This window comes from Protopterus annectens, chromosome 9.part0, assembly GCF_019279795.1.
Source record: "Protopterus annectens isolate FY-2018-M chromosome 9.part0, PAN1.0, whole genome shotgun sequence".
Lineage (NCBI taxonomy): Eukaryota > Metazoa > Chordata > Ceratodontiformes > Protopteridae > Protopterus > Protopterus annectens.
Window position 1 is genome coordinate 1,752,024,785 of NC_056743.1, and position 25,684 is coordinate 1,752,050,468.

General features: G+C 41.2%; 1 protein-coding gene across 8 annotated transcripts in view; it reads right to left on the reverse strand.

The window, feature by feature from the left end:
- The window catches only part of DOCK6 (dedicator of cytokinesis 6), a 2,991,519-nt gene that overhangs the window by 657,398 nt on the left and 2,308,437 nt on the right, over positions 1 to 25,684 (reverse strand). For all 8 annotated transcript variants that reach the window (XM_044084603.1, XM_044084600.1, XM_044084599.1 and 5 more), the window contains one exon: positions 11,025 to 11,151. In XM_044084603.1, the coding sequence (XP_043940538.1) occupies positions 11,025 to 11,151 (127 nt within the window). The remainder of the gene's footprint in view (positions 1 to 11,024; positions 11,152 to 25,684) is intronic.

Below are 25,684 nucleotides of genomic sequence, written 5' to 3' on the forward strand. Positions count from 1 at the left end.
TCCTCTGGAGCAAACTCCCAGTTCAAGTAAAATAGAGCTCCTCAATAACCCTACTTAAGTATAACTTAGAAAACTGGATGGGAGACTTTCATTCTAACCTGGGGATGTCACCTATGTCCCTCTTGGAAAAGGGCAGTCTGTACTGATCATAGAGTCACGTTGGAAATACAGACCATACTATCATACACCATGATCAATAAAGGAACAAGGGTATAACATGGCTAGGCTTATAAAGGCCCTAGGGCCAATAGCCTAGTAAACTCCTATGAGCCATATGGGAACTCACTGGCCTATCATGCCGCAACAATGACTGCGTGCAAACTGCCATGGTTTCCTGCTCCTTCCTTTGCTGTGCTACTCCAACTGGACTTTTGTAATGGTTTCCTACTGAAGACTCCACAGTATCTTCAATGAGCAAGTGATCAGAGGTTTCCCATTCTACCTGCTTCAACTTAATCTGGAGAATCATTGTTCCATCTTGCTGTGACCTTACCAGAGATGGATTTTCTACACTAAATCCTTCATTTCACAGGTAATCAATAACTTCAGTTTCTATTTCTTTTACTTCTCCATTACTAATCATCTTTTCTGCTTTCCCCCTTTGTTTTCTTACTTTTTGTATTGTGAAATTTTCCATATCTGGATCATCTCCTATGTGAAAAGTCTGCTATAACAGCAGCACTTACAGGAGTACAAGTAGGTCTGGATTCCAAATCCCTTACTTTACCTTTGTGGCTCTAGCAAAAGCCCACACAATGGATGCCGTGTTGGAGAGTTTGTCTGCAAGTTGTTAGGCAGTGACAAAGGCTCACCAACTTCTATAACCAGCACTCACAGGACTCTGGGACTGAAATGCTGGGACTTGCTATAGCCGCCAATCTTGCATGACGGCCCCAGGTAAAATAGCTCCTTTGATGATCCCCATCTGTTGATCTTTACCACAGGTACATCAGGCAGACACTGTTCTTTTATGTCTAGAATTCAGGAATCTAGAAATGACTTAAACATTTAAGACATCCAAAATATCAGAGATACTTAAATAATACTGAAGATCCTGCATTATACTTGCCTCTCATCCCTGGTGGAGGGATGCTGTGGCAGGAACCAACAGGGATGCAAGTAGAAATGAGGGTGAGAACTTGAGATTTAAAGAACAGCAGTTTCAGAAAGTACAGCAATGTTCTGTCCAACTATTACATCCACTGCCAAGGACACTTCAGAGTAAGACCCCCATTACTATTGTATGTCTGACAGGTATAACACATATGAACTACATACAAGCAGTCATTCTAATGCATTATCTTTATGTAAAAACAAAATGGCTTTAACTGAAAGATTTATTTTTAAAATATCTACAACATATTACAACTTATCTTTTTATTAGGAAGCTGCAACAATTACTTGTTTCAAATAACTGCATGAACTAGAAAAATGCAAACTTAAAAAAAAGGGGGGACAGCATTATTCCATCTGTGTCTACATAGCAATGCATACAAAGTATGAAAATACAGGAATGATCACTGCTGTAGAACGTACCAGGAATTCAAAAGTAACTAGCAAGAAACAGCTTTGATAAGCCAATGATTCTTTCCTTCTCAGAATTAGGTAGGAAAAAAAACAGAGACAATGTCAATGTTCCTAAGTTGACTGATGGCACTTTGCCTGCAAGCCTATATCGTAAACAGCTTACTAAAAATTCCATCTTGCTAACCTCTAGTTGCCATCCTGCACACACAGTTCAGAACATACCAAAAGCACAATTTTTAAGACTACATAGGATGTGTAGTTCTGAACAAGATTTTGACACTAAAGCCCGCAAGATGAAACACAGATTTTTGAGTAGGGGATACAATGTCAATATAGTGGATCAGGCATATGGAACAGCACATACAACCAACAGGTGTGACATATTAAAATCTAATGGTAGCCATGATGATAGACTTATTTCAGATTTAGCTCCCTGATTCATTATTACATATGGTACCAATACCTTTAAGATCAAAAACGTTATTAATAAGTACTGGGATATTTTGAAATCTGACCATTATTTTGGTCAAATTTTAGGAGATGGTTATACCTTTAGATATAGGAAAGGCAGGAATATTGGGGAATATCTATCTGGTTTCAAAAGGAGTAGGAAAGTAATTGTGAGATCAGGTACAGTGGCACCTCGAGGTTGTACATTTTGTGGGAATTGCACTTAATGTAAAATTGTATCCAAAACTAAATCATTCACCTCCATCAATAGTAATAAGGTATTTGATATCCGTTCTTTAATTACCTGTCGTACGGAATGGGTAATTTATATGGCAGTTTGTCAGTGTGGAGCATTCCATGTGGGAAAAACATCACAACCATTTAAGCATAGAATAGCACTATGTATTAGTGATTTGAATTGCAAATGGAGTAGAAGTGTCCTCTATAAACATACGATGGAACATAGGGGGGCTCACTTCATTTTTATTGGTATTGATAGTATAAAAGGAAATTATATATCGGATGGTAAGAAACATAGCATTTTTAGATCACAAAAAAAAAAAAAGTGGATCATTAATTTGGAGGCTTTGTTTAAACCAGGTTTAAATGAGTGTTTCTGATGGAAATAGAATGCATTTTCATGTATATGTATAATATATATATATATATATATATATATATATATATATGTGTGTGTGTGTGTGTGTGTGTGTATTTTATATATATATATATATATATATATATGTTTTTTCTTTAAAGTTACGTCTTTTTCTATGTGCATTTTCTTGACTGTATCAGGCTCTGTACTGGCTTTCTTCATATAAGAACAGTGATTAGCTTACTTGTAATTACACACTGAAGATGCCAGAGGGCGAAACTAGTCCGTTTCCTATTCTCACCAGTGACTGCTGAGTAAGAGGCCTGGTTCAGATAGCAGCACTGCTTTCTGCTGTCTTTTGTCACTGTTTGAACATTTTTTGTGGATATATTATATTTTGGAACAAAACGGCGGATTTATGCTGAGTCAAGCATGTTTTATGGCATTGAGTTTATAGTGCTGAACTATATGTGGAGTGTTTGTTCTTATCCACCTGCACTGTTTCTGGGGGGTGCACCATAACTGTTGAAAGTAGATATTTATATATATATATATATATATATATATATATATATATATATATATATATATCTGTGCATACAAATATATATAAATACTTATATATATATACACACACACGAGTCTATATTACGACATTGAAATGCCGTTAACAGCAAACACCTAAACATCGACAAGTATTCAGTGAAATACATTTCTGTGATTTGCTGACTACTTAAAGGGCAAACAAATACTTGCCCCTCAACCCAACAGAACTAAATTTAGCTAAAACAAACCCACCCATGTGGGGGTTGTGCTCCCCACACCCCCTAACTAAATATACAAATTCTGAGATTGCATTACAGTGGAGAAAAGGGAAAAACTGTGTAGCTGGCCAACTACATCTTTGCCCTGTAAGTATACAGCGAATCGCAAAGTGAATTTCTCTGAATATTTGTCAATGTTTAGCTGTTCGCTGTTACAACATTTCCACATCGTAGTATAGACTCATATATATATATTAGAATTAGATTTAGAATCAGATTAGTACTAGGAACATTGTAGTATAGACCCATATATATATATATATATATATATATATATATATATATATATATATATAATCAATGAACCTGCTTTATATACCACCTCAACTACAATAGTAATGTTTTCTGACTGTCTAGTTCCTTCCCTTACCTCCATTTCTTTGAATTCCCAAATAGTTATCACATGATCTATTATCTATTTGACAAACCAATCAATGTACCTCTTCAAATGCACACTTGGATGGTCTCTTCCATTTAACTTAATTTTGCCCAGCTACAAATAGCCCACAACATACTCTACCAACAGCAAAAGTTTAGAGAAACACAATCATTGATGCCATGGGTACACACCGCTATGGCCCTTGAGATCAGAATCCTCACAGGTGATGGCTGTTCCCAAAACCATCAACTCCCATGACCACACTGTATACTCCAGCCATGTAATCAAACTATGGAACAACCTACCAACAAATTTCAGACAAACAGAATGCCACCACAGTTTTAAAAGCAAACTTAAAAACACTCTTGCCTGAAACATCACACTGCAGCTGTAATACTGTCCCCTATAAGCCACCAACCAGTACTGCTCAAAAGCTGCACTCTACCTCCCAGCCCCAATAGCAATGACAGATAAGTGCAAATAACTTCAATTCTACTTTCTTTGACAGTTCAACTCCTCTCACATAAAGTACAGTTTTGTACCTACCATAAATGTAGATGTTCGAGGATTCCATTGCTGCAGTCCTTACTATTGGGTATAGTCCGCATCCAGTCGGCCCGAATACCAGAGTATAAGGCTGACGTCGGTCAGGGCGCATTAGACTGACGTCAGTACGTCAGGGTACTAATGCGCATGACCGGCGTCATATCCTCAGTCTTTTCTTGCCCCAGATGTCAGAAGACCCTAAAAAGACAAGGCCCAAAATACCTGCACCAAAACATGAACAATATATACAAAAATATAAGCAGGTAAATCACCTACACAACCACCCCTAAACACAGAGGGGAAGGAGGGAGGGTAAATTGGACTGCAGCAATGGAATCCTCGAACATCTACATTTATGGTAGGTACACAACTGTACTATGTTCTTCGTCTTCCATTGCTGCAGTCCTTACTATTGGGTAGAATCCCAAAGCAGAGGGAAGGGAGGCTGGCAAATCATAAAGAAGCAGGAGCTGACAACATGCCTTGCAAAACAGCTGTGGCAAAACCAGCCCTAGACTTAGAGTAGATAGGAAGGTGATAATGCTTAGAGAAAGTATGCACTGAACTCCAAGTAGCTGCTTCCAAAATATCCTTAGGTGCCACCCCCCGTAGAAATGCTGTTGAAGTGGCAGTAGCCCTAGTGGAATGAGGCCTAATCCCAGCTGGAACCTCCTTGCCATGATGGGAATAACAAAATGCAATGCAAAAGCCAATCCACCTAGAAATAGTTTGTTTCGACACAGGCTTGCCCTCTTGAACTCAAAGCAAAAGAAACAAACAACTGCTGAGACTGCCTAAAATCCTTAGTCCTGCTTAAGTAACGCAATTGCCTGTGTACATCTAAAGTATGCAAAATCTTTTCCCCTTTATTTTGGGGGTCTGCATAAAAGGTAGGCAAAGGAATAGTTTGGTTTAAAGCCACACTAGAAACCACCTTAGGCATAAAGGAAGGATCAGTACGTAATGATACCCTATCCTTATTGAAAATCAAAAAGGGCTCGACTGCCATAAGGGCCTGCAACTCAGACACCCTGCTTGCAGAAGTAATAGCCAACAAAAAAGCAGTCTTCCATGACAAAAATTTTAATTCAGCAGTAGCCGTAGGCTCAAAAGGTTGTAGAGTAAGATTTTCCAACACAAAATTGAGATCCCAAGCAGGAGTAGGAGCTCTACGTGGGGGTCTTATAGTTTTTTGCCCCTCTAAGAAACTGCTTGAACAAAGGATGCGAAAACAATGGTGGGTCACAATCATAGTGAGCTGAGATTGCTGCAGCATGAATCTTAATGGAAGAGAAGGACAGACCCTTGTCCAGTAACTCAGTAAGATATTGAAGAGCCATACTCAAATTAGGCTCAGAAATCTCCAAATTCTTTGCTTTACTCCAAAATAAAAATCTCTGCCATTTTGCTGCGTACACTTTCCTTGTACTAGGTCTTCTAGCTTCCATAATCACATTTAAAACTTGTTGAAGAAGTTGAGACCTGCTGTGTTTCAACACAGAATATGCCAGGCTGTCAGATGAAGAGAGTGAAGCTTGACATTGAGCAGATGACCGTCCTGCTGGGATAACAGATGTGGAATCAAAGGTTAAGGCCATGGAGGCTTCTTTACCAGACTCCGTAGTAGAGGGTACCAGTGTTGCCGAGGCCAATCTGGAGCTATCAAAATCATCCTTGGCCTGTCCTGTCTGACCTTTAACAGTACCTTTGGAAGAAGAGGCAGAGGTGGAAAGGCATACACATGAAGGTTTGTCCAACTGAAAGACAGAGCATCCACTTTCCAAGCTGTGTGATGAAACCCCTTTGTGCAAAACTGTGGCAGCTGGTGGTTTAGAGGAGAAGCGAACAGATCTATGTCTGGAGTTCCCCATGACCCTGTCAATTTCTGAAATACATGAAGATCCAGTTTCCACTTGTGGGGATCCATGATTTGTCTGCTTAACACATCTGCTAAGGAGTTCTGTGCTCCTGGCAGAAACCTTGCCTGAAGAGTTAGGTGCAAGCGTGGCAGTCTCCCATAAAATCATTGCATGCCTGCATAGAGGATAAAAATGTGTTCCCCCTTGTTTGTTGAAGTACCACATGACAGTTGTGTTGTCTGTTAGAATCAACACCTGCCCTGGAAGAAGTAACTCCTTGAAAGCCAGCAATGCGAACTGGACTGCCAACATCTCCTTTATATTGATATGTAGATGCTGTAGTCTGGCAGGCCACTTGTCTTGTATCCACTTTCCATGGAGATGAGCTCCCCAAGCAATGTCTGAGGCACCTGTCAGTAAAATCTGACTCGCCTCTGGCCGGGTCACAGAGAGTCCCTTGTTTAGGTGACATTCCTGAGCCCACCACAAAAATTCACTTTGATGGCAAGGTATTATTTGAATGACAGTGTCTAAATCCTGGCAGTGCTGTGTCCATACATTTTTGAGATACCATTGTAACTTCCTCATATGCAGTTTGGCATTGGGAAGCACCAGAATACAAGATGCCATGAACCCTAATGCTTGAAGGACTGTCTCTGCAGTCAGCACGGACTGATGAGATAGTTGATGGAAGTAAAGTGACAGACTCTTTTGTTTGTCCGGGGTTAAAAAGGCCATCTGGGCTGCTGTATTCAGTCTCACACCCAGAAAGCACATGTCTTGAGAGGGTACTAGACTGGACTTTATTTCGTTCACAGAATACCCTAGGCATCTTAGCACTATAGAGGGTACTAGACTGGACTTTATTTCGTTCACAGAATACCCTAGGCACCGTAGCACTGCTATAAGATATTCCAGATGCTGTAGAAGGTCTTCCTTTTCTTGAGCCAGAAGCAGGCAGTCGTCTGAACAAGGATAGAGTTGAAGTCCTTGGAGCCTGAAGTAAGCTATTACTGGAGCCAGAACCTTTGTGAATACTCTGGGCGCAGTAGATAAGCCAAAGGGCAATGCAGAGAACTGATAATGAGAATCTCCAGCTCGAAACCGCAGAGACTTCCTGTAACTTAGCCTGATAGGCACATGAAGGTAAGCTTCCTTGAGATCTAAAGTTACCATCCAGTGATCTTTGCCCAGCAGGGGTAAAAGCTGTGGTAACGTCAACATCTTGAACTTGGGAATGTCCAGATAAGTGTTGAGGAGAGATAAATCCAAAAGCAGTCTTCACGTGTTCCCCTTCTCTGGTACTAGGAACATGCGAGAATAAAATCCTAGGCCCCTTACTGATACAGGGACTGGCTGAATGATGTCCAACACCCATCTGTCTTGAGTAATTAAATCCCAATTTTCTTTGAAAAGAGACAGTTGTCCTTCAAAAGGAGCTGCCAGACGAGAATCTACTGGCAGCTGAAAAGGCAGGCCATTGGGTCTGTTTACGAAAGGACTGACCCCTGCCCTCACCAGAAGTCTGAGCAGGTGAACTCCCTGTTCTAGGCCTAAAAAGAATCTTGAGCCCTGCCCCTACCACGTCGAGACCTACCCCTAGACTGGGAATCATAAGCAGGATATGTCCACCCCTTAGCAGGCCAATTCCCACTAAACTTCGGTGGCTGTACCTGCAAAAAATCTTTAACAGTTTGCATAGACTTAGCTTTGTCCTCCATATCCATTAAAACTGCTTCCACAGGCGAACCAAACAACACATCAGACTGTAAAGGAGCATCCAAAATCCTTGTCTTAACATGCTCAGCCAAATTTTGATCCCTCAACCAGGCATGCCTGCGAAGAACAGAACTAGTGGCAGCCACCCTCGAGGAGGCCTGCACCGCATCAAAACCACATTGCAAAGAATGCTTGCCCACTTGTTCAGACACATAAACTAAATCCAGCAAGTCTTTACAATCAATACCTTCCGCCAAAGCATCCACCTTAGATTTCAATTGTGAAAGGAGATAATTTAGATATTTCAGCATGTGAAACCGACAATTCAACGCTCTCATGGCTAGAGTGGAAGAAGTATACACTGTCTTACCCCACCTATCTAACACCCTTGCCTCTTTGTCAGTGGGAACAGGATGTTTAACCATAGAGGCCGTAAAACCTTTAGGCCCCTGAGAAACAGTTTCTGGGTCCGCCCTAGGACTCTTAAACAAATACTTATGAGCGTCGGGCACCCTATAGTACCTATCAGGTTCAACAGGAGCAGGAGGCAAAGAATCAGGGTTCAGGGAAGCCTCCGCAGAAACATCTTCCACCACATTCAACACAGGAGGTATAGCTAAGGGCCTATGCTGGGGTAAAAACAAGAATTCCCTAAGCCTCTTCCTGGAATCAGAGTAATCCTGGCCTTCCCATGTAAAGTGCTCCCACATGGAATGCAGAGTCTCTGAAAATGAAAAAATCCTCAGGAGGAGAAGCCGAAGGAGTGGCATCAACCACATCAGAATCAGAATAATGAGGATACTCCTGCAAATCCTCCGCAGAAGACTCAGAAGCCCCTGAACCCTGTTAAAAAACTGTCAAACTCTGGGTCCACTCTAGGCCTCTTATCAGGAGGGCCCATAGAACCTCTAATCATGGTAATCAAATCTTCTGCCATTTTAAGCATATGTTTCTGAGGTACAGAACCCGAAAGGCTAGGAGAAGCCCCCACTAAAGCTGAAGGTGGCCTACCTCTAAAAGAAGTTTTGGCAACAGAAGGAGAGGCTCTAACTACTTTGGGAAGAGAGGGAAAAATAGTTACCTGAGAAGCCCCCTCAGCCTGGCCTGCCTCCGGAGAGGGTACATCCTGTAACAGTAAAGTTTTCTGCCTGAGACTCCATAGAAACTCCTGGCAAAACCTCTGGCTCCACTGAGCCACCTAAAGAACCGATGTCCGGGACTGCCGGTTCATCAACCCTAGGCTTCTCTGTTTTGTCCTTGTGCTTCTCGGATGAAGCGGGCGTCGGAGCATCCGACGGCATTTTACAAGTGCAACGCTTCCCAAACACTAATCTGGCACAGTCTAACCACCTCTTAATAGTGCGTTTGTTAAACCTAGCACAAGAGCGGCAACCAACAACGTCGTGCTCAGGCCCTAAACAAGGTATACACAAAGTATGGTAATCCCTATGAGGTATTTGTTTCCCACAAGAAATACAGTTATACACTTTTTCTGACATCCGGTTAAATACTGAGGCAAGAAAAAACCAAAATGTTCCCCAACGGGGTACTTAGCCAACTCTGATTCGGTCTGAAACTCCGGTTTCGGAAATATTCCAGAACGCCAACCTGCACTCGCAAAACTGCTTCTGCATCGGATCTCGCGGCAAAAAAGACTGAGGATATGACGCCGGTCATGCGCATTAGTACCCTGACGTACTGACGTCAGTCTAATGCGCCCTGACCGACGTCAGCCTTATACTCTGGTATTCGGGCCGACTGGATGCGGACTATACCCAATAGTAAGGACTGCAGCAATGGAAGACGAAGAACATCTTATCTTCAAGTTCTCTAATAATTTTTTGTCAAGCACACTAGCTGAATGAAATCCTACTCACATACTCCTAATTCCTACACATGCCTTCAGCCACCACATTTCCAACAACTACCTGTCTCCATCTCACTCTCTGCAAGTCCTCCTTTTCTCTTGCATGCAGTAAATTCCACAAAGACTACAACTCAATGCTGCTGATCTCACTGAAAACTCATTTATATATCCCATCAGACTCACTGGGAAAATACTACACTTCTGATTAAATGAATGTTTAAATTTATATGTGAAATTCCCGATGTAATGAATAATAATAATAATAATTGTATAAGAAATTCCATATGTTACACTTAGTCACTGTAGGACATTAATTTCATACTACATGATGTAAATGACATTCACTATGTTTACAAAGTCCCATATGATAATCTCTGTATTACTTGTTGTTCGCATTGCTAGGTTGTGTGCAACATGCCATAAGGGAATCACTGTAAATTTATGGTGTTGATAGTATTCTTCATGTTGCTAATACCTGTTTAGAATATCAATACAGTGGAACTCCCCACCCCCACGCCACAGCTGAATTTTTTTTTTTCAATCAAACTGGACTGTCCCAGTAAACAAAATGGAAACACATAAATGAACCAAAGAAGGAGAATTTCAGAATGTATAAGAATTTCAGAATGTATAATGGTAAATAAATCAAGAAAGTATAAATGTTGTAATATGACTTCACCCTGCCAATAAAGTACAGTTGAAAATGCATTCAGGTGATGTATTTACTTAGGAAGGCGAGTCAATGACAACATAAGGAGAGCTGCACTTTTAACTGGTAACCTAAATAAAATTGAGTGATGATATCTCCAACCAAACGAATCAAAAAGGAATTCAGATTAACGTATTTTAAATTAAAGCCACATGATTTTGAAGTGCATATACAAAAATACGTGTGTGTGTGTGTGTGTGTGTGTGTGTGTGTGTGTATATATATATATATATATATATATATATACACATACATACACACACACACACAAAATGTAAAAAAAACAGAATAAGATTAATATTTCAGCCTCTTCATCCAAGCTACATCTGATAAGGTACTGCATTTCAGTTAACCCTCCTATCAAAACAAAATAAAAAATGATACCTAATTAGGCACATTATTTTTAACAGAGAATAGTACAAACTACTTCCAAAAGTGAAGTACATTTCAGAAATGTATTCGTACTTAATAACTGGAGTCATGGTCCCCAGTATTACACCAAAAGTTTAGTTCAGAGTTGTAGATTTTGCTGGGTCTGACACTCACCTCTACAACGTCGCACCATTTCCTGTCGAGCTCCAATTGTTCCTAAGATAGCTTCTTCCAGCCGGGCCTTCATGTCTAAGGACTTCTTAAAGGTCAAACTATTAATGCGTTCAAAAGCCTTTTTACCCTACAAACAAAACAAACGGAAGATAAAACTATCAACAGTATCAAAGAAACAAATAGCAACTGCATTTCTATGTCTGTAGTTGACAATGAAGCAAACCTGAAGAGGGCAACAGGATAGTACATCACAGCCCCAGCTAGGCTGGGACAGAAATACTCACCTTCTAGCATGTCATGTTAAAAGCAGCTACAGAATAAAATGACTGCTGGAATAGTGATAACATTTCCTTGGGACAAAATGTTCATTGCAAAGTAACTCTCTATTCAGGACCGAACTGTATCACCTCTTCAGTAAAAAATAAATAAATAAATAAATAAATAAAACAGGGTAATACCAATATGGCCTCATAACCTGATGGGGAAATGGGTATTTGAATATGTGACAAAGCAAAATGCAAAAACATCTGCTGTTATTCTATGACATAAAAAGAATACAAGAACCCACTCCCTCAAAAGCAAAATACAACTGAAGCAGGTGCTACAGTTTAATTTCTTTGGATTTTATTTAATCTTTGCTCCATCTCCTAGTCATTTCTCTCTACTTTAAAAATACATCTTTTTCAATACATGAAAGAATATGTATTGGTGTATCAGGTAAGAAAAAGCCAAAAGGTTACCCAAAAAACAAAGCTATAACCTTATGTTGGGATTCCAGCTTTACAAACGCCAGACATCGGCTCTTCTAGCAACTAAACTTCATGAAGAAAGTCCTCATTCAACTGAGACACTACTTACTGGTTACACAAATGCATAGTTGTATTAAGTTGCACTTACCATGACAGCAGATGTTCAAATTCCTCACTGCTGCAGTTGCCTTTGGCTATTCGAGGTGATTACCATAGCTTGTCCAAACCAGGAGGTGGAAAGATAAGGGTCCAGAAGTCTCAGGGGAATGGTCCTAGCAAAGCCAGACCTAGACCTAGAAAGGGAATTCATTACATAATGTTTTGTGACAGTATGTATAAAGGACCATGTAGTTGCCTCTAGAATGCTTCTAGAACTCACCCACTTCCAATACGCCATCAAAGAAAGCAGGGCTCTATTAAAATGTGCATTAATCCTGCCTGGAAATATTTTAGCATGTTGGTAAACAGAAGAAAAGCTATAGCAAAAAATAACCAACTGGAACTGTGTGAAATGACAGAGGTTGTCCTTTTCCAGTCACATACTAGGAATTCCACAGAACAAAAAACAAGGCATCAGAGGCACTTTATCAACTTCTGGCAAGTGACTCTGTACATGGTACAAAATATTTTAACAGGTTACAAGGCAAAAATAGAAAGACAAATAAGACAGCTAGTCACCCTTCATAAAAAGGATGCCAGCAACTTGCTCAAGAGTGCATCAAAGGCAAATGGAAGGAGTACTTCCAGCAGCTACTGAATGAAGAAATCCCACAGAGTCCACCCCAGAAGAGTTAAGAACAGCACTAAGGAAACAGTTGAAGAAAGCAGCAGTAAGCACTGCTTATATAACATGAGGCTTTACTGAATTTGTTATATAGCTCTTAGAGAAGCACTATTTTCATTTGGCTTTCACCAAGAACTTGAGATATTATCTTGAATATGTTTTATATAGTACGTATGGTTTGGATTGTTACTATTCATTTCAGAATTTGATGTTTTGTTATAAATGGACAGAGTTATGTATGAGTGCATTTTTAACAAACTGTAAAGGATGTATATTTTTTGCAAGTCAGTTGAGTGTTTTCTTGTTTTGAATGTTATGACATTGAACATGATGACTTTGGCATTAGTCTTCAGTTTCTAACTGTAGCACTGTTAACAACTTAATGTGGGGGGGGGGGGGCTAGACATTCTATAGGCTGTCTTTAATAACTACCTTCTATATTAGCAGTAGTTGTTTAAAGTGATTTTATTCAAGTCTGAGGAAGCGTTTGGACCAGAATGTGAAAGCGCTTACTTTTATCAATAAAGCAATTATTTTTCAGCTGCTGAGTCATGTGGAGGAATTTTATTAACTTTCTTCCTGTTGGATTATATGCTTGTTCCTCTGACTCGAGGTCCAGTTGGTGTGATTTGCTGTTTAGCATTTATACAAAATAAACTTTGTGCATGCCGTAAATAAGATACCAATGCTAAAATAAATTACATGAAAATAAATAAATTTCACCACAAAAAGTAGAATTTAAGACAAACACATTACTCTTTTTAAAAATATATATAATACTACAACACCATAGACTAGAGACAGAGAACACAATTACAGGGTGAAATTTATTTATGATCATGTAATTTATTTCAACACTGGTATCTTATTTACTGCATGACAAAATTTATTTTGTGATGTTTGGTATGGTGTTTTTTGTCTTTAAGAACTTAGAATTAGTTAATTGATGTGGGTGTGCTCATGCACATACAACATTTTGGTCGACCGACTCAGTTTTTGTTCTGATGAAGTCAACAGTTTATAACTGACGAAAGCGCTAAACTTTTAAAATAAAGGCTCTCCTGTTTTCAGTTTTCGCCTCCATTTGGTGTCAACAGTTTATGGTTGTGGCAATACTACTGTATGGTACAGAAACCTGGGCAGTAAAAGCAGAGCAGCTGAGGAAGCTAAAGGTGAGGGACAGAGTAATACTGTGTAGTACAGAAACCTGGGCAGTAAAGACACAGCAATCGAGGAAGCTAGAGGTGAGGGAGATAATGTCTGAGAAGGATGGTATGAAGAAATGACGACATTGGAGTAGAAGCCTAAGTAGCACCAATTGTAGAGAAGATCAAGCAGAAAGTACAGTTTTGTACCTACCATAAATGTAGATGTTCGAGTGTTCACCCTGCTGCAGTCATCACACTCAGGTTATCCTGTTGTCAGGCGGTCCCGCAGTCGGCCGGATTTCCAAAGTCTTGGTCCGACGTCGGTTGCTGTTGCTTCATCCCTGACGTCAGTGCACCAGGGGTACATATATTGCAACCGACGCCATTTTCTTCAGTTTTTCTTGCCCCAGATGTCAGGTGCCCCCAAAAAGTTGATCCAAATTAGTACCAAAAGGTGAGAACACTGTACAAACACAAAAACCCTTCAGCTATAAGCAAATACATCAGAAAGGCATAGCAAAGATTTAGCCAGTAGATCAGAGGGGTTGGAGGGAGGGTAACCTGGACTGCAGCAGGGTGAACACTCGAACATCTACATTTATGGTAGGTACAAAACTGTACTATGTTCATCGTGTTACCCTGCTGCAGTCATCACACTTGGGTTGAGTCCCAAAGCTAAGGTAGGGTGGAGGCATCATAGAGGGTTAGTGGAGGCAATGAGGCCCTGCAGAACTGCAGTGGCAAAGCCTGCCCTGGACTTAGAATAAAGAGGTAAGTGATCGTGTTTGGTGAAGGTGTGTACAGAACTCCAAGCTGCAGCTTCTAAAATTTCCTTGGTAGGAACCCCCCTGAGAAAGGCTGTAGATGTAGCTGTTGCCCTGGTAGAGTGGGATCTAATGGTAGGAGGAACTGGTTTCCCATGATGGGAATAGCAGAATCGTATGCGATGGCCTATCCATTTAGAAATGGTTTGCTTCGATATGGCCCTCCCTTGAGAAGCTGTAGCATAGGAAACAAAGAGCTGGTCAGTTTTTCTGAAAGCCTTAGTTTTATCCAAGTAGTAACGAAGCTGCCTGTGAATGTCCAAGGAATGCAAGAGTCTCTCAACTTTGTTCTGTGGATTGGGGAAGAAAGTGGGTAGGTGGATGGTTTGATTTAAAGCTACACTGGAAACCACCTTAGGCATGAAGAAGGATTAGTTCTTAGAGAAACTCTGTCTTGATGAAAAATGAGGAAAGGTTCCACTGCCATAAGTGCCTGTAATTCTGAGACTCTCCTAGCAGAAGTAATTGCCAGGAGCAGGGCAGTCTTCCAGGATAGGAACTGAAGGTCTGCAGAAAAAGCTGGTTCAAAGGGAGGTAGCGTTAGTTTTTCCAGAACAAAGTTGAGGTCCCATGTTGGTGTAGGGGCTCTTCTAGGTGGTCTAATGTTTTTTGCCCCTCTGAGGAACTGCCTTAGAAGAGGATCTGAAAATAAAGGTGGATTTGTGTCGTAGTGAGCTGAAATAGCTGAAGCATGGATCTTAATAGAGGAGAAGGAGAGTCCATTATGCAACATCTCAGCTAAATACTGCAGAATGTGCGGCATAAGAGGCTGAGTTGTGTCTTGGCCTTTCGCTTGGTTCCAAGCACAAAACCTTTTCCATTTGTCCGAGTAAGCCTTCCTGGTGCTTGGCCTCCTGGCCTCTAGAATAACATCCAGTGCTGCTTGTGAAAGAGGAGCTGGTGGGATGCTTAATTGATTTGCCATGCGGCCAGGTTTAAGGTTTTGATCTGGCTGTGTAGAATCTGCCTGTCTTGCTGCGTGAGCAAATGAGGTATTTGAGGCAATATCCATGGTGGGCTGTGAGCCATATTCTTCAACAGCGGGTACCAGTGCTGGCGTGGCCAGTCTGGGGCTATGAGAATTAGTCGAGGTTTCTCCTTTCTGACCTTCAAAAGAACCTTTGTGAGAAGAGGTAATGGAGGAAAGGCATATGCTGTCAGGTTTTTCCAACTGAAGGAGAGAGCGTCCACTTTCCAAGCTTGATGGTGGAATGTCCTTGTACAAAATTTTGTCAGCTGGTAGTTTTGAGGACTGGCAAACATGCCTATATTTGGTAGACCCCATTTTTGAGTTATCATTGTAAATATTTGTGGGTCTAGCTTCCACTCGATGTTTCTGCTTAGGTCGTCTGCCAATATGTTTTCCTGTCCTGGCAGGAATTGAGCTTGTAACTGGACTTGGTAGGCCAGAGCTGTGTTCCATAAGATTATTGCTTGCCTGTAAAGAGGGTAGGAATGTGTGCCCCCTTGTTTGTTTATGTACCACATTACTGTGGTGTTGTCCATCTTTATTGCAAGTTGTCCTGGCTGTAGTAGATCCTTGAAGGCTGTCAGTGCTTTCTGTACAGCTAGCATCTCTTTTTGGTTTATGTGCAGTTTTCTTTGTTCTGCAGTCCATAGGCCTTGAATGCATTGCCCTGCCATGTGCGCCCCCCCAGGCATAGTCTGAAGCATCTGTTGTGATAGTTTGCCTGGGTGGGGGCAAGGTGAAAGGCTGACCCTTGTTGAGGTGACATGCCTGTGCCCATCATAGAAATTCCTATTGAAGGCAGGGAATGAGAGATATCACTGTGTCCAAGCTGTGGCTGTGTTGAGACCATACGCTTTTTAGGTACCACTGTAATTTCCTCATATGCAGTTTTGCAAATGGTATTATCAGAATGCAAGATACCATGAAGCCCAAAGCCTGTAGAATTTTTCTTACAGATAATTGTGTCTTTGTTGCCATTGTCTTGAAATATTGAGTCAGTTGTAATTGCTTGTCTGGTGTAAGATAAGCCTTCTGGGCCGTTGTGTCCAAGCTGGCACCCAGGAATATCATTTTTTGTGAGGGTACTAGTTTTGACTTCTTTTCATTTACTGTGTACCCCAGACAATTTAGTAGATGCTTCACAAAAGCCAGATGTTGTAAGAGAATGTCTTTTCTTTCTGCTTGGATGAGGCAGTCATCCAGGTATGGATATACTTGAATTCCTCTTTGTCTGCAGTATGCAATTACTGGTGCCAGGCATTTTGTGAATACTCCGGGTGCAGTAGATAAGCCAAAGGGCAGTGCAGAGAATTGATAGTGGGTTGAACCTGCAATGAAACAGAGGTATCTTCTGCAACTTTGTCTGATAAGGACATGCAGGTATGCCTCCTTGAGGTCCAACGTTACCAGCCATGCTTCCTTGCCCAACATGGGAAGTAGCTGCTGTAGTGTTAGCATCTTGAATTTGGGTACTTGTAAGTAAGTGTTTAGAATTGAAAGGTCCAGAATTGGTCTCCAAGCATTTTCTTTTCTGGGTACTAGGAAGAGTCTTGAGTAAAATCCTTGGCCTTGCTCTTGAGTTGGTACTCTTTGAATGGCTCTCATGGCCATGAGAGCTGTAATTTGTTTTTGAGCCTCTGCCCTTTGATTTTGTGGCAGGTTTGGCATTCCTCTTTTTATTGGCAAGGTGTGAAAGTGGAATCTGTATCCTCGTAAAATTATGTCTAGGACCCATTTGTCCTTTGTGACCATGTGCCAGTTGTCTGCAAATAGTGTTAGTTTTCCCCCCAAGGGGGCTGACAAAAGAGCTTTGTTTGGCCAGCTGAGGTGCAAGTCATTGAGTTTGCCTTCTGGTGGGTTGAGACCTGTCTTCTCCTCCCTTCTGGGTTGGAGTGCCCCATTGGCAAGGCTTATACTGAGCTTGTGGTTGTCCTCTGCCCCTTGGGCGCCTGTATTTACCCTTCTGAGGCCTGTCAGTGGCTGGAAAGGACCAATTTTTTGTTGGCCAGTTTCTGTTGAAGCGAGGGGGTTGTACTTGTAGGAAATCTTTGATTGTCTGCATTGATTTCGACTTATCTTCCATTTTCTTTAAAACTTCTTCTGCTTTAACACCAAAAAGAACATCCTGCTGTAAGGGAGCATCTAGTAGTTTTGCTTTAACATGATCAGGCAGACTTTGCTCTTTTAACCAGGCATGCCTACGTATAACTGATCCAGTGACAGCTGCCTGCAGGAGGCCTCTAAAGAATCAAACCCACATTGTAAGGTATGTTTGCTCACCTGCTCGGTGGCGTGCAACAAATCCTGTACTTCTTTCATTTCAGATTGTTGAGGTAGGGTAGTTAACTTTTGTTTTAACTGAGAGATCAAAAACTGCTGATACTTAAGCATATGAAATTGACAGTTTAGTGCTCTCATAGCTAAAGTGGCTGAGGTGTAAACCTTTTTCCCCCGTCTAGTGCTCTTGAATCCCTTTCAGAAGGTACTGGATTTTTAGCCATGGAAGCCTTAGCCCCCTTAGGACCCTGGGAGATAGTCTCTGGGTCAGCTACTGGGCTTTTGTAAAGGAATTTGTGGGAATCAGGTACTCTGTAGTATCTGTCAGGCTTGGCCGGGGCAGGAGGTAGAGAGTCAGGGTTGAAACTGGATTCTAAGTAGACATCATCCACAATGTCTAAAACAGGAGGGATGGCTAGAGGTCTGTGTTGGGGGAGTAAAAGAAACTCTCTGAGCCTTTTCTTGGAATCAGAGTAATCCTGACCTTCCCAGTGAAAATGTTCCCTCATAGTGTGTAAAGTTTCCCCAAAAGAGTAATCTTCTGGAGGGGAAGCTGAGGGAATAGAGTCCTCAGCATCAGAATCTTCATAAGGAGAGAAGGAATAGTCTTGGTCCTCAGAGGAATCCGAAGAAATAGACAGTTGTTCAGAGGAAGCAGAATCTTCCTCTTGTCTAGGCCTTTTGTCAGGAGGAGGCTGTGAACCCCTGATAAGAGAAATCAAATCTTCAGCCATTTTGAGCATCTGTTTCTTAGGCATAGGGCCTTGAACAGGAGACTGAAGTGAAGTCTTTTTCGATTTAGAAGGAGTCTTTAACTTGGAAAACGTTTTGACTGTAAGAGTCGTCGGTCTGAAAACGCCTTTAGAAACTGATGGCGTTTCAGAAGTACCGATGTCCTTGGAAGGTAAATTGTCGGAAGGGCCTGAAGTAAAAGGCTGCGTTGGCCTAGTACATTCCGTCAAAATTTCTGTAGCGGACTCGGGATCCGGAACTGCGGTAGTCAGAGGCTGCGTCGGAGCCTCACTGATATCCGGAGAACCGGAGACCAGATCAACCGAGGCCTCGGAATCGGGCTTAGGCCTGGGCTGTCGGTCCTTGTCCCTGCGCTTTTTGTGCACGCCTGTAGTCAGTAGCTCCGACGGCATGTTATAGTTAAATTTTCTACCAAAAAAGTGTTGTGCGAAATCAAATCGTCTTTTAATAGTACGTTTATTAAATCTAGCACAAAAACGACAAGAAGTGACGTCATGATCAGGGCCTAGGCAAGGTATGCAATAAGAATGAAAATCCTTATGAGGTATTTGTTTCCCATAAGAAATACAATTGTTAACTTTTTCTGACATCGGACTGAGGCAGGAAAAGTTTCCCCAACGGGGTACTTAGCTTTATAGAAGACTTCGGTCTGAAATTCAAATGCGAAAATCTCAGGAGTCGGCCGACCGGCACTTGCGAACTGCTTCTGCTTCGGGCACCGCGCGGCAAGAAAGACTGAAGAAAATGGCGTTGGTTGCAATATATGTACCCCTGGCGCACTGACGTCAGGGATGAAGCAACAGCAACCGACGTCAGACCAAGACTTTGGAAATCCGGCCGATTGCAGGACTGCCTGACGACAGGATAACCCAAGTGTGATGACTGCAGCAGGGTAACACGATGAACATCAGATTACAGTGGCTTGTGCACATGTGCAGGAAAGCAGAAGACAATCTGGTAAAGAATATTTGGGACACACAAGAAGAAAGGAAGAAGAAATGAGGGCATCCAGCAAAGAGGTGTATCGACTGTGTGAGAAAAGAGCTGCAACAGTTAGGCATAACTGCCGAAGAAGGTAGAAGAGTGACACTGAATCAAGAGAGACAGTGCAGTTGACATGACACCCTGACCCAATGTAGAAAATTAGAAAGTGGAGGAGGATGATGATAACTACTACGAATACCACAGCTGTATAGCTTTCCTAAAGGACTGATTAATACCAAAGTTGTAAAAGCATGACCAGAGTATACAGAATCTATTCCCCTGTCAATTAAATTCTTAAAGAAGTGAGGGAGATAGACGGCGTGATTCAAGGTACACTCTAAAAGCAGTTCCTATATGGGGGGATTTTACATACAAATAACCTATATACATGGAAAATCAAAAGGGTTAACCCACCATGAATAGGTGAGGCACAGACATTCTCCTGAAGATGTCAGAGCAATAAACCAGTTAGTCTACCCCCCAAAAAATGAACTGAAACAACCAGAACAGCTGGTCTAAATGTAAACAAAAATAACTTTTCCATAAAAAGTAAAGATCCCAGTTAAGTGTCACCTAAATAACAGGTAACCTTGCATATTAGCAGAAAAACCTATTTGTAGAACAACTTGAGCAAAGTGTGAAATGAAGAGCATCCACAGGCAGACATGCTGAAATGGCTTATAAACACCCCTTTCTAAAGATATAAGATATAGGATAGCAGGTAAACAGATTTATTTGAGGTGTTCCCCATAACCAAATCCATTCCTGAAAAACCTCTTAATTCTGGATTGTTTTTTTTTTTTGGTATAAATGATCTCAGTGAGGAATAGATGGAAGTGGTAGACACCTGGAAGTTTCTTTGTTTTAAGTACCATATGTGAATAAACTGAAACCACTGTCATCTGTGTTAGCATGTCTGGTAGGAGATTTGTGTATATTTTCAGATTAACTTGCATTATATACCAGCATGTTTAATTGTGAAATGCAAATACGTTTTTTTCCCTGTTTAAACAGAATGTTTAAAGAATCTTGTCAGTGTTTACATACATTTCTAATTAAGCGTGTTTGAGAGTGAGATTCTAAAGTACTGCGGAGAATTGGGTGAGCAGTAGGTGAGCTCATTACAATGTTCCTGGTTGCTAGGTGATTATTTGAACAGCTGATTGACAGGAAAATAACTTTTTTCAAACAGCTGACTGTTATTTTTAAAAATAAGACAGTTAATGTGAAAATTGTGAAATATTACTCCTGTTTAAGTGACATTCTCACATTGGAGTCAGTAGTGAGTACTGAAGCTCCTTAGTTACTGACCCAGGATAGTAAGAGACGCCACATGGTGGCAGTCTGATGGGATATAACTGGATGTCACATTTACTGGTGCCAGTGGTGTGGGATTTTTAATTCGATTCCAGTAGCCTGTGGCTAGTTGTCATTGAGGTATGCATGTTTGATAGCCATATGGTAAACATTCAGAACTTCAATCCACCACAGTTTTTATTTTGTTAGACAGATAGTCAGGGTCAGCAGGCAAGGATGTCAGCAGAAGATTTTAGGAAGCTGACAAACATCCAGCTGGCTCAGGAGTGTGAAGCCAGAGGATTAGTGTATGCCAACCTGACCAAGGATGCAATGATTTCAGCCTTGGTTGTAACCTTCTTTAAACATATCATATAAGTAATACTGAATGGCTGCTCATCACATATATTGTGAACTCATGGAATACTAAATGTTTTACACCTGGAATTTAATATCATGTATACTGTTACAATAGAAGAAATACCTGCTTTATCTTTGTATAGTGTCAATAAAGAGCAATTACTTGTTAGTCCCCAAGACATATATGTACAATCTATGCAATGTATCTTTGTAAAAATTTGCTTTGTCACATGTATGTTAAATGTATCTGCTGAAGCCCCCCCCCCCCCCCCCGAGTCTCCACTGAAAATGGCTTTGCCCAGTCCGACTTTCCTGGTCAAAGACAACTAAATAAATTAGGCATAAACTTATGCTACAATCTAACAAACCCAGCTGTCATCACAGAATGACAATATTCTGGTAAGAACACTGTCTACAGAAAAATGACACTAATCTGAATTCCTGGCAGCACAGGGGATGGGATGGTGGGAGATGTTACTGCAGCAGTGATGGTTCTAATGTTATGATAAGTTCCCTCCCAAACCGTACAATGCTAGTTATAAGGCTTGTTGCTGCAGTGCATTCATAATATGAGCAGGCAAGTACCAAGCAGATGGGAAACCTGACCCTGGACATAAGTAGAAGGTTAAAAGCATACTATGCAATAGTGCAGTAACACAAACAGCTCTACAGCTTGACTGGGCAAGCAGTGTGCAAAGCTTAGAGAAGCTGAGAATGGAAGTCAAGATGGCAGCTTCACTAGTAATTTAGATAGAGATGCATCTGAAGAACACTACACAGTGGTAGCAGTACCTCTGACTGAATGTCCACTTGCCTGCCCAGTCAGGGTCTTGCCGTATCCTCAATTACAGAAAGTGGATAGAAATTGTCATCTATGTGAGAAGGCTTGCTTGAATATGGATCAGCTTAAATGACCTGACATGAATGACACAAACATCTGTTCAAATTCTGTGAAGTCTTTAATTCTATGTTAGTTGTCTGTGCATATCTGTGATGTGTTAAGATCCTTTTATACTTGTTTTAGCATTGGGATCAAAAAATTGATAGCTGGATTTATTTATTTAGAAACAGCTTTGAAACCACCATGGACATGAATGAAGTGCATGTCTTCAGGGATACTCTATCCCTATGGAATGTAACAAACTCCATAAACATAAAGGACCACAATTCTAAGATCATTCTGGATGATTTAACAGCCACAAGGTAAAGGGTCTCCCAAGACAAGTGCTTAGCTGTACCGACAGGAAAAAGCTTAAATGACGTAGTATACCAAACTGGAAGAGCCAATGAAATAAGGTGAGAAATGGCCAACAGATTTACTAGACATCCCTTGTACAAACAACTCTAAAAAGTAAACCAAGAACTGAGAAATTACGTGGTAGCTAGTCTACCTAGGTGGTAGTAATTCTCACACCAATATCAGAATCCTCTCCACTTAGAAAACTATAATTTCTGCATGTCTGGTCTTCTTGTTTCTGTGAAAATGTCCAAAACTTTTGGTGAGACTATATATGTGTGTGTGTGTGTGTGTGTGTGTGTGTGTGTGTGTGTGTGTGTGTGTGTGTGTGTGTGTGTGTAGAATGAACCTGGTATCTTCTGAGCTGTGAGTCTGATTCTCTTGCACTTTAGGTGCAACAGTGACCCCAGCTGATAACTGACAAGCTTGCAATGATGAACTATCATTGGCTTATCTGCTGCTGTCTGCATTACCTGACTGAAACAGATATACTGAAAGAGTCCGGAACTGCAGGTATGAGATTTTTCCCCTCTCATCTTGCTTTTGGAACCATTCTGGAATGAAAGGAATTGGGATGGCAGATGTGCAAAAGACTTTGGCTCCTGGTTCCACAGCAGAAGCATTTCTTATCAAAGTCTCAGTAGAGGGGATCCTATGCGAGAACGTGAGCTGCTTCTTATTAATTTGGTAAGCACAAAATGTATCCCCAGGTAGCACTGATTTCCTTGTAATATCTAAGTCACCTCTGTCAAAAATATATTCATAAAAGTAGTAATTTCTCTGGCCTACAGTGTCTGCAATATACTCTACTGGCATGGTATGTAAACTACTTTAAAACGTAAGCTGAGGTTTGCTGACATTACCCAAATCATTACTATCAGTTTGTACAGGGGAAGAAAAGGCCACCCCTCATGTAAAGACTTGTCATATCACTGATTTCTTATCTATCACAAAATGAAATGTTCTCAGTTTACAAACAGACTAAAAAGTCAGCATGGTATATTGAATGACCATCATCACTTTTACACCAACGTACTCCAACTTGAGTTTTGTGTACCTTAACCCATAACCCTAAAACACTGCTGCAAATGTGCTCAGACTCTGATGTATCGGTTGTCATTTTCTGGGTGGTTCCACTGAAACAGACAGCCCTGGGTTTTTGGAGATCTGGTGATGCCATAATGAAACTCACAGGCCAGTGCAAAAAAAAAAGGGAGTTAGGACATGGCCCATGGGCTACCTGTGTAGATCCCAAAGACTCTTCAAGTATCGATACACTTTCCAAATATGTGGTTTAGTCTGACATTTGGAATCATACGGATAAAGGAGGGCATGTAACCCACAGCACTGCAGACAAAAAAAAAAGTATTAACAAACTATGTTCTGTCTTGGAGCAGAGGGACTCTGCAGTTTTTCATACTTAACATAGACTTAGGCACTTCTGCTGAGCAGAATTTGGATCAGACTTTTCTGCATTGGGGATTACTAGTACTTGGAAACATTGGAAAGTTAGGGTCAGAGTTTTCTACAGATCATATAAAGAAAGGGTGTGTATTCAAATAGTTATCTGGATATAAATGTGGACCCTTCTTAGTCTTAGCTGACTGAACCCTGGCGATACGCATCATGTGAAGACATTAAGGAATACTAAATAGCAAGATACTGAGGGGTTTCCAACTTTGACTCTGAGGAACTGCCAGTGAGATGTGTGGAATGGAGGGTATGTAAGTAGGCATCTTTTACATTCATGGTGAGAAGAAAGGCATCCTTCCATTGGCAGCAAAATCAGGGCTTGCACAGTTAGCATCTGAACTTCTTAACTGCCACATGCTTGTTCAGACTTGACAAGTGGAAATTGCACTGATCTTCCTTTCTAGGACCCATAAGCAGTCCTGAGTAATGTACCTTTCTTCTTTTTTTTTGGGGGGGGGGGCTTCCAGGATTGCTTAACAGTCTGAAAACAGCCTTATAATGGGTAAGGCGTGAAACTGCTGATCCCCTGGTGTTGAAGGGATACCACAAATTACTGGAAGCTGAGCAATTTCTACACTGTGATCCGTCTCTAAAACTACCAATACTAGAAAAGGGAAATCCACCCCTACCCAGATAGCTAGAGTTTGGGAAAGGAAGGGAGATGAGGGGATGTTCTCTGTAGCCAATGAAGCAGGTTGTTGTTGCTGAAAGAATGGGATTTGTGCTGTAGTCTTTTTCCCTTTGGCTACCTAGTTTGATTCTTCTTCTCTCTCCAGGACTGCTGCTTTTAAAACTGGCCCGTTGTGCCTGTATCTTTTGTATTTGGTCTTCTATAAAAGGGCCAAGCTTTCGAAGGGCGACTCCTAAAGTATTGTGGGAAATGAAGATGAAACTATTGTCTAAAATCCTGTACTGTATTGTGTAGCTTCCCTTACTACATTTTGAAAATCTCCTAAAACAAGACCCAGACAAATTATTCTTACCTGGGAGGCACTATTCTGCAGGGTGACTGGCATCTGGCTTGTGTGTTTTTATTCCTAGTAAGCTTTGAATCAGAAGCCTCTTCTAGGATCACTGTAACCAAAATGTCCTCATTACTAGAGCTTTTTAACTGACTGCATCAACATGTACCTCCTTGAAAAAAAAAATGGCTGAGCTTAAAAGGGGAGGCAAAGCTGCCTGAGCTAGTAGTGGATAAATCATACACTCTCTGTGGGAGGGGAAGAAGTCCTGTCTGGGATTATGGGTCAAGACTGATCTACCATAAGAGTTTGCAGCTCAGATACCCTTCTTGGAGAGGTTAGAGCAACCAGTAAATCTGTCTCCATGTTATAAACCTCAAGTCAGCCAGGTGAGACAGCTGAAATGGAGTACGTGTAGGTGTTAGTTTCTCTAAAACAAAATTAAAGTCCTAAGGAGAAGCCACTGGTTTTCCTGGAGGAATGCCTTGAAAGAGGGGGATCCACGGGCAGACATGCTGAAATTGCTGACAAATCATGATTGAGGAGTAAGGTAAGGCACAGGGAAGTAAATTACATAAATACTGTAAAATCATTAGCCCTGAATGGGTGCTGGTTATGTTGTTGACACCAACTATAAAACCTTTTCCATTAGCTAATGTAAGATTTTCTAGCAGCAGGCTTCCTTGCTTCCATTAGTACCTGTGGTACACCCTCAGTTAACAGGTACCCATAAGGAATTAATACCCTATCATCCAGGTAGTCAACTGAAGTTTTTCTGGTCAGGATGTATCAAAGACCTCTGTTCTTTTGTGAGTAGATCCAGTCTGCAGTGAAGCTTGTGGT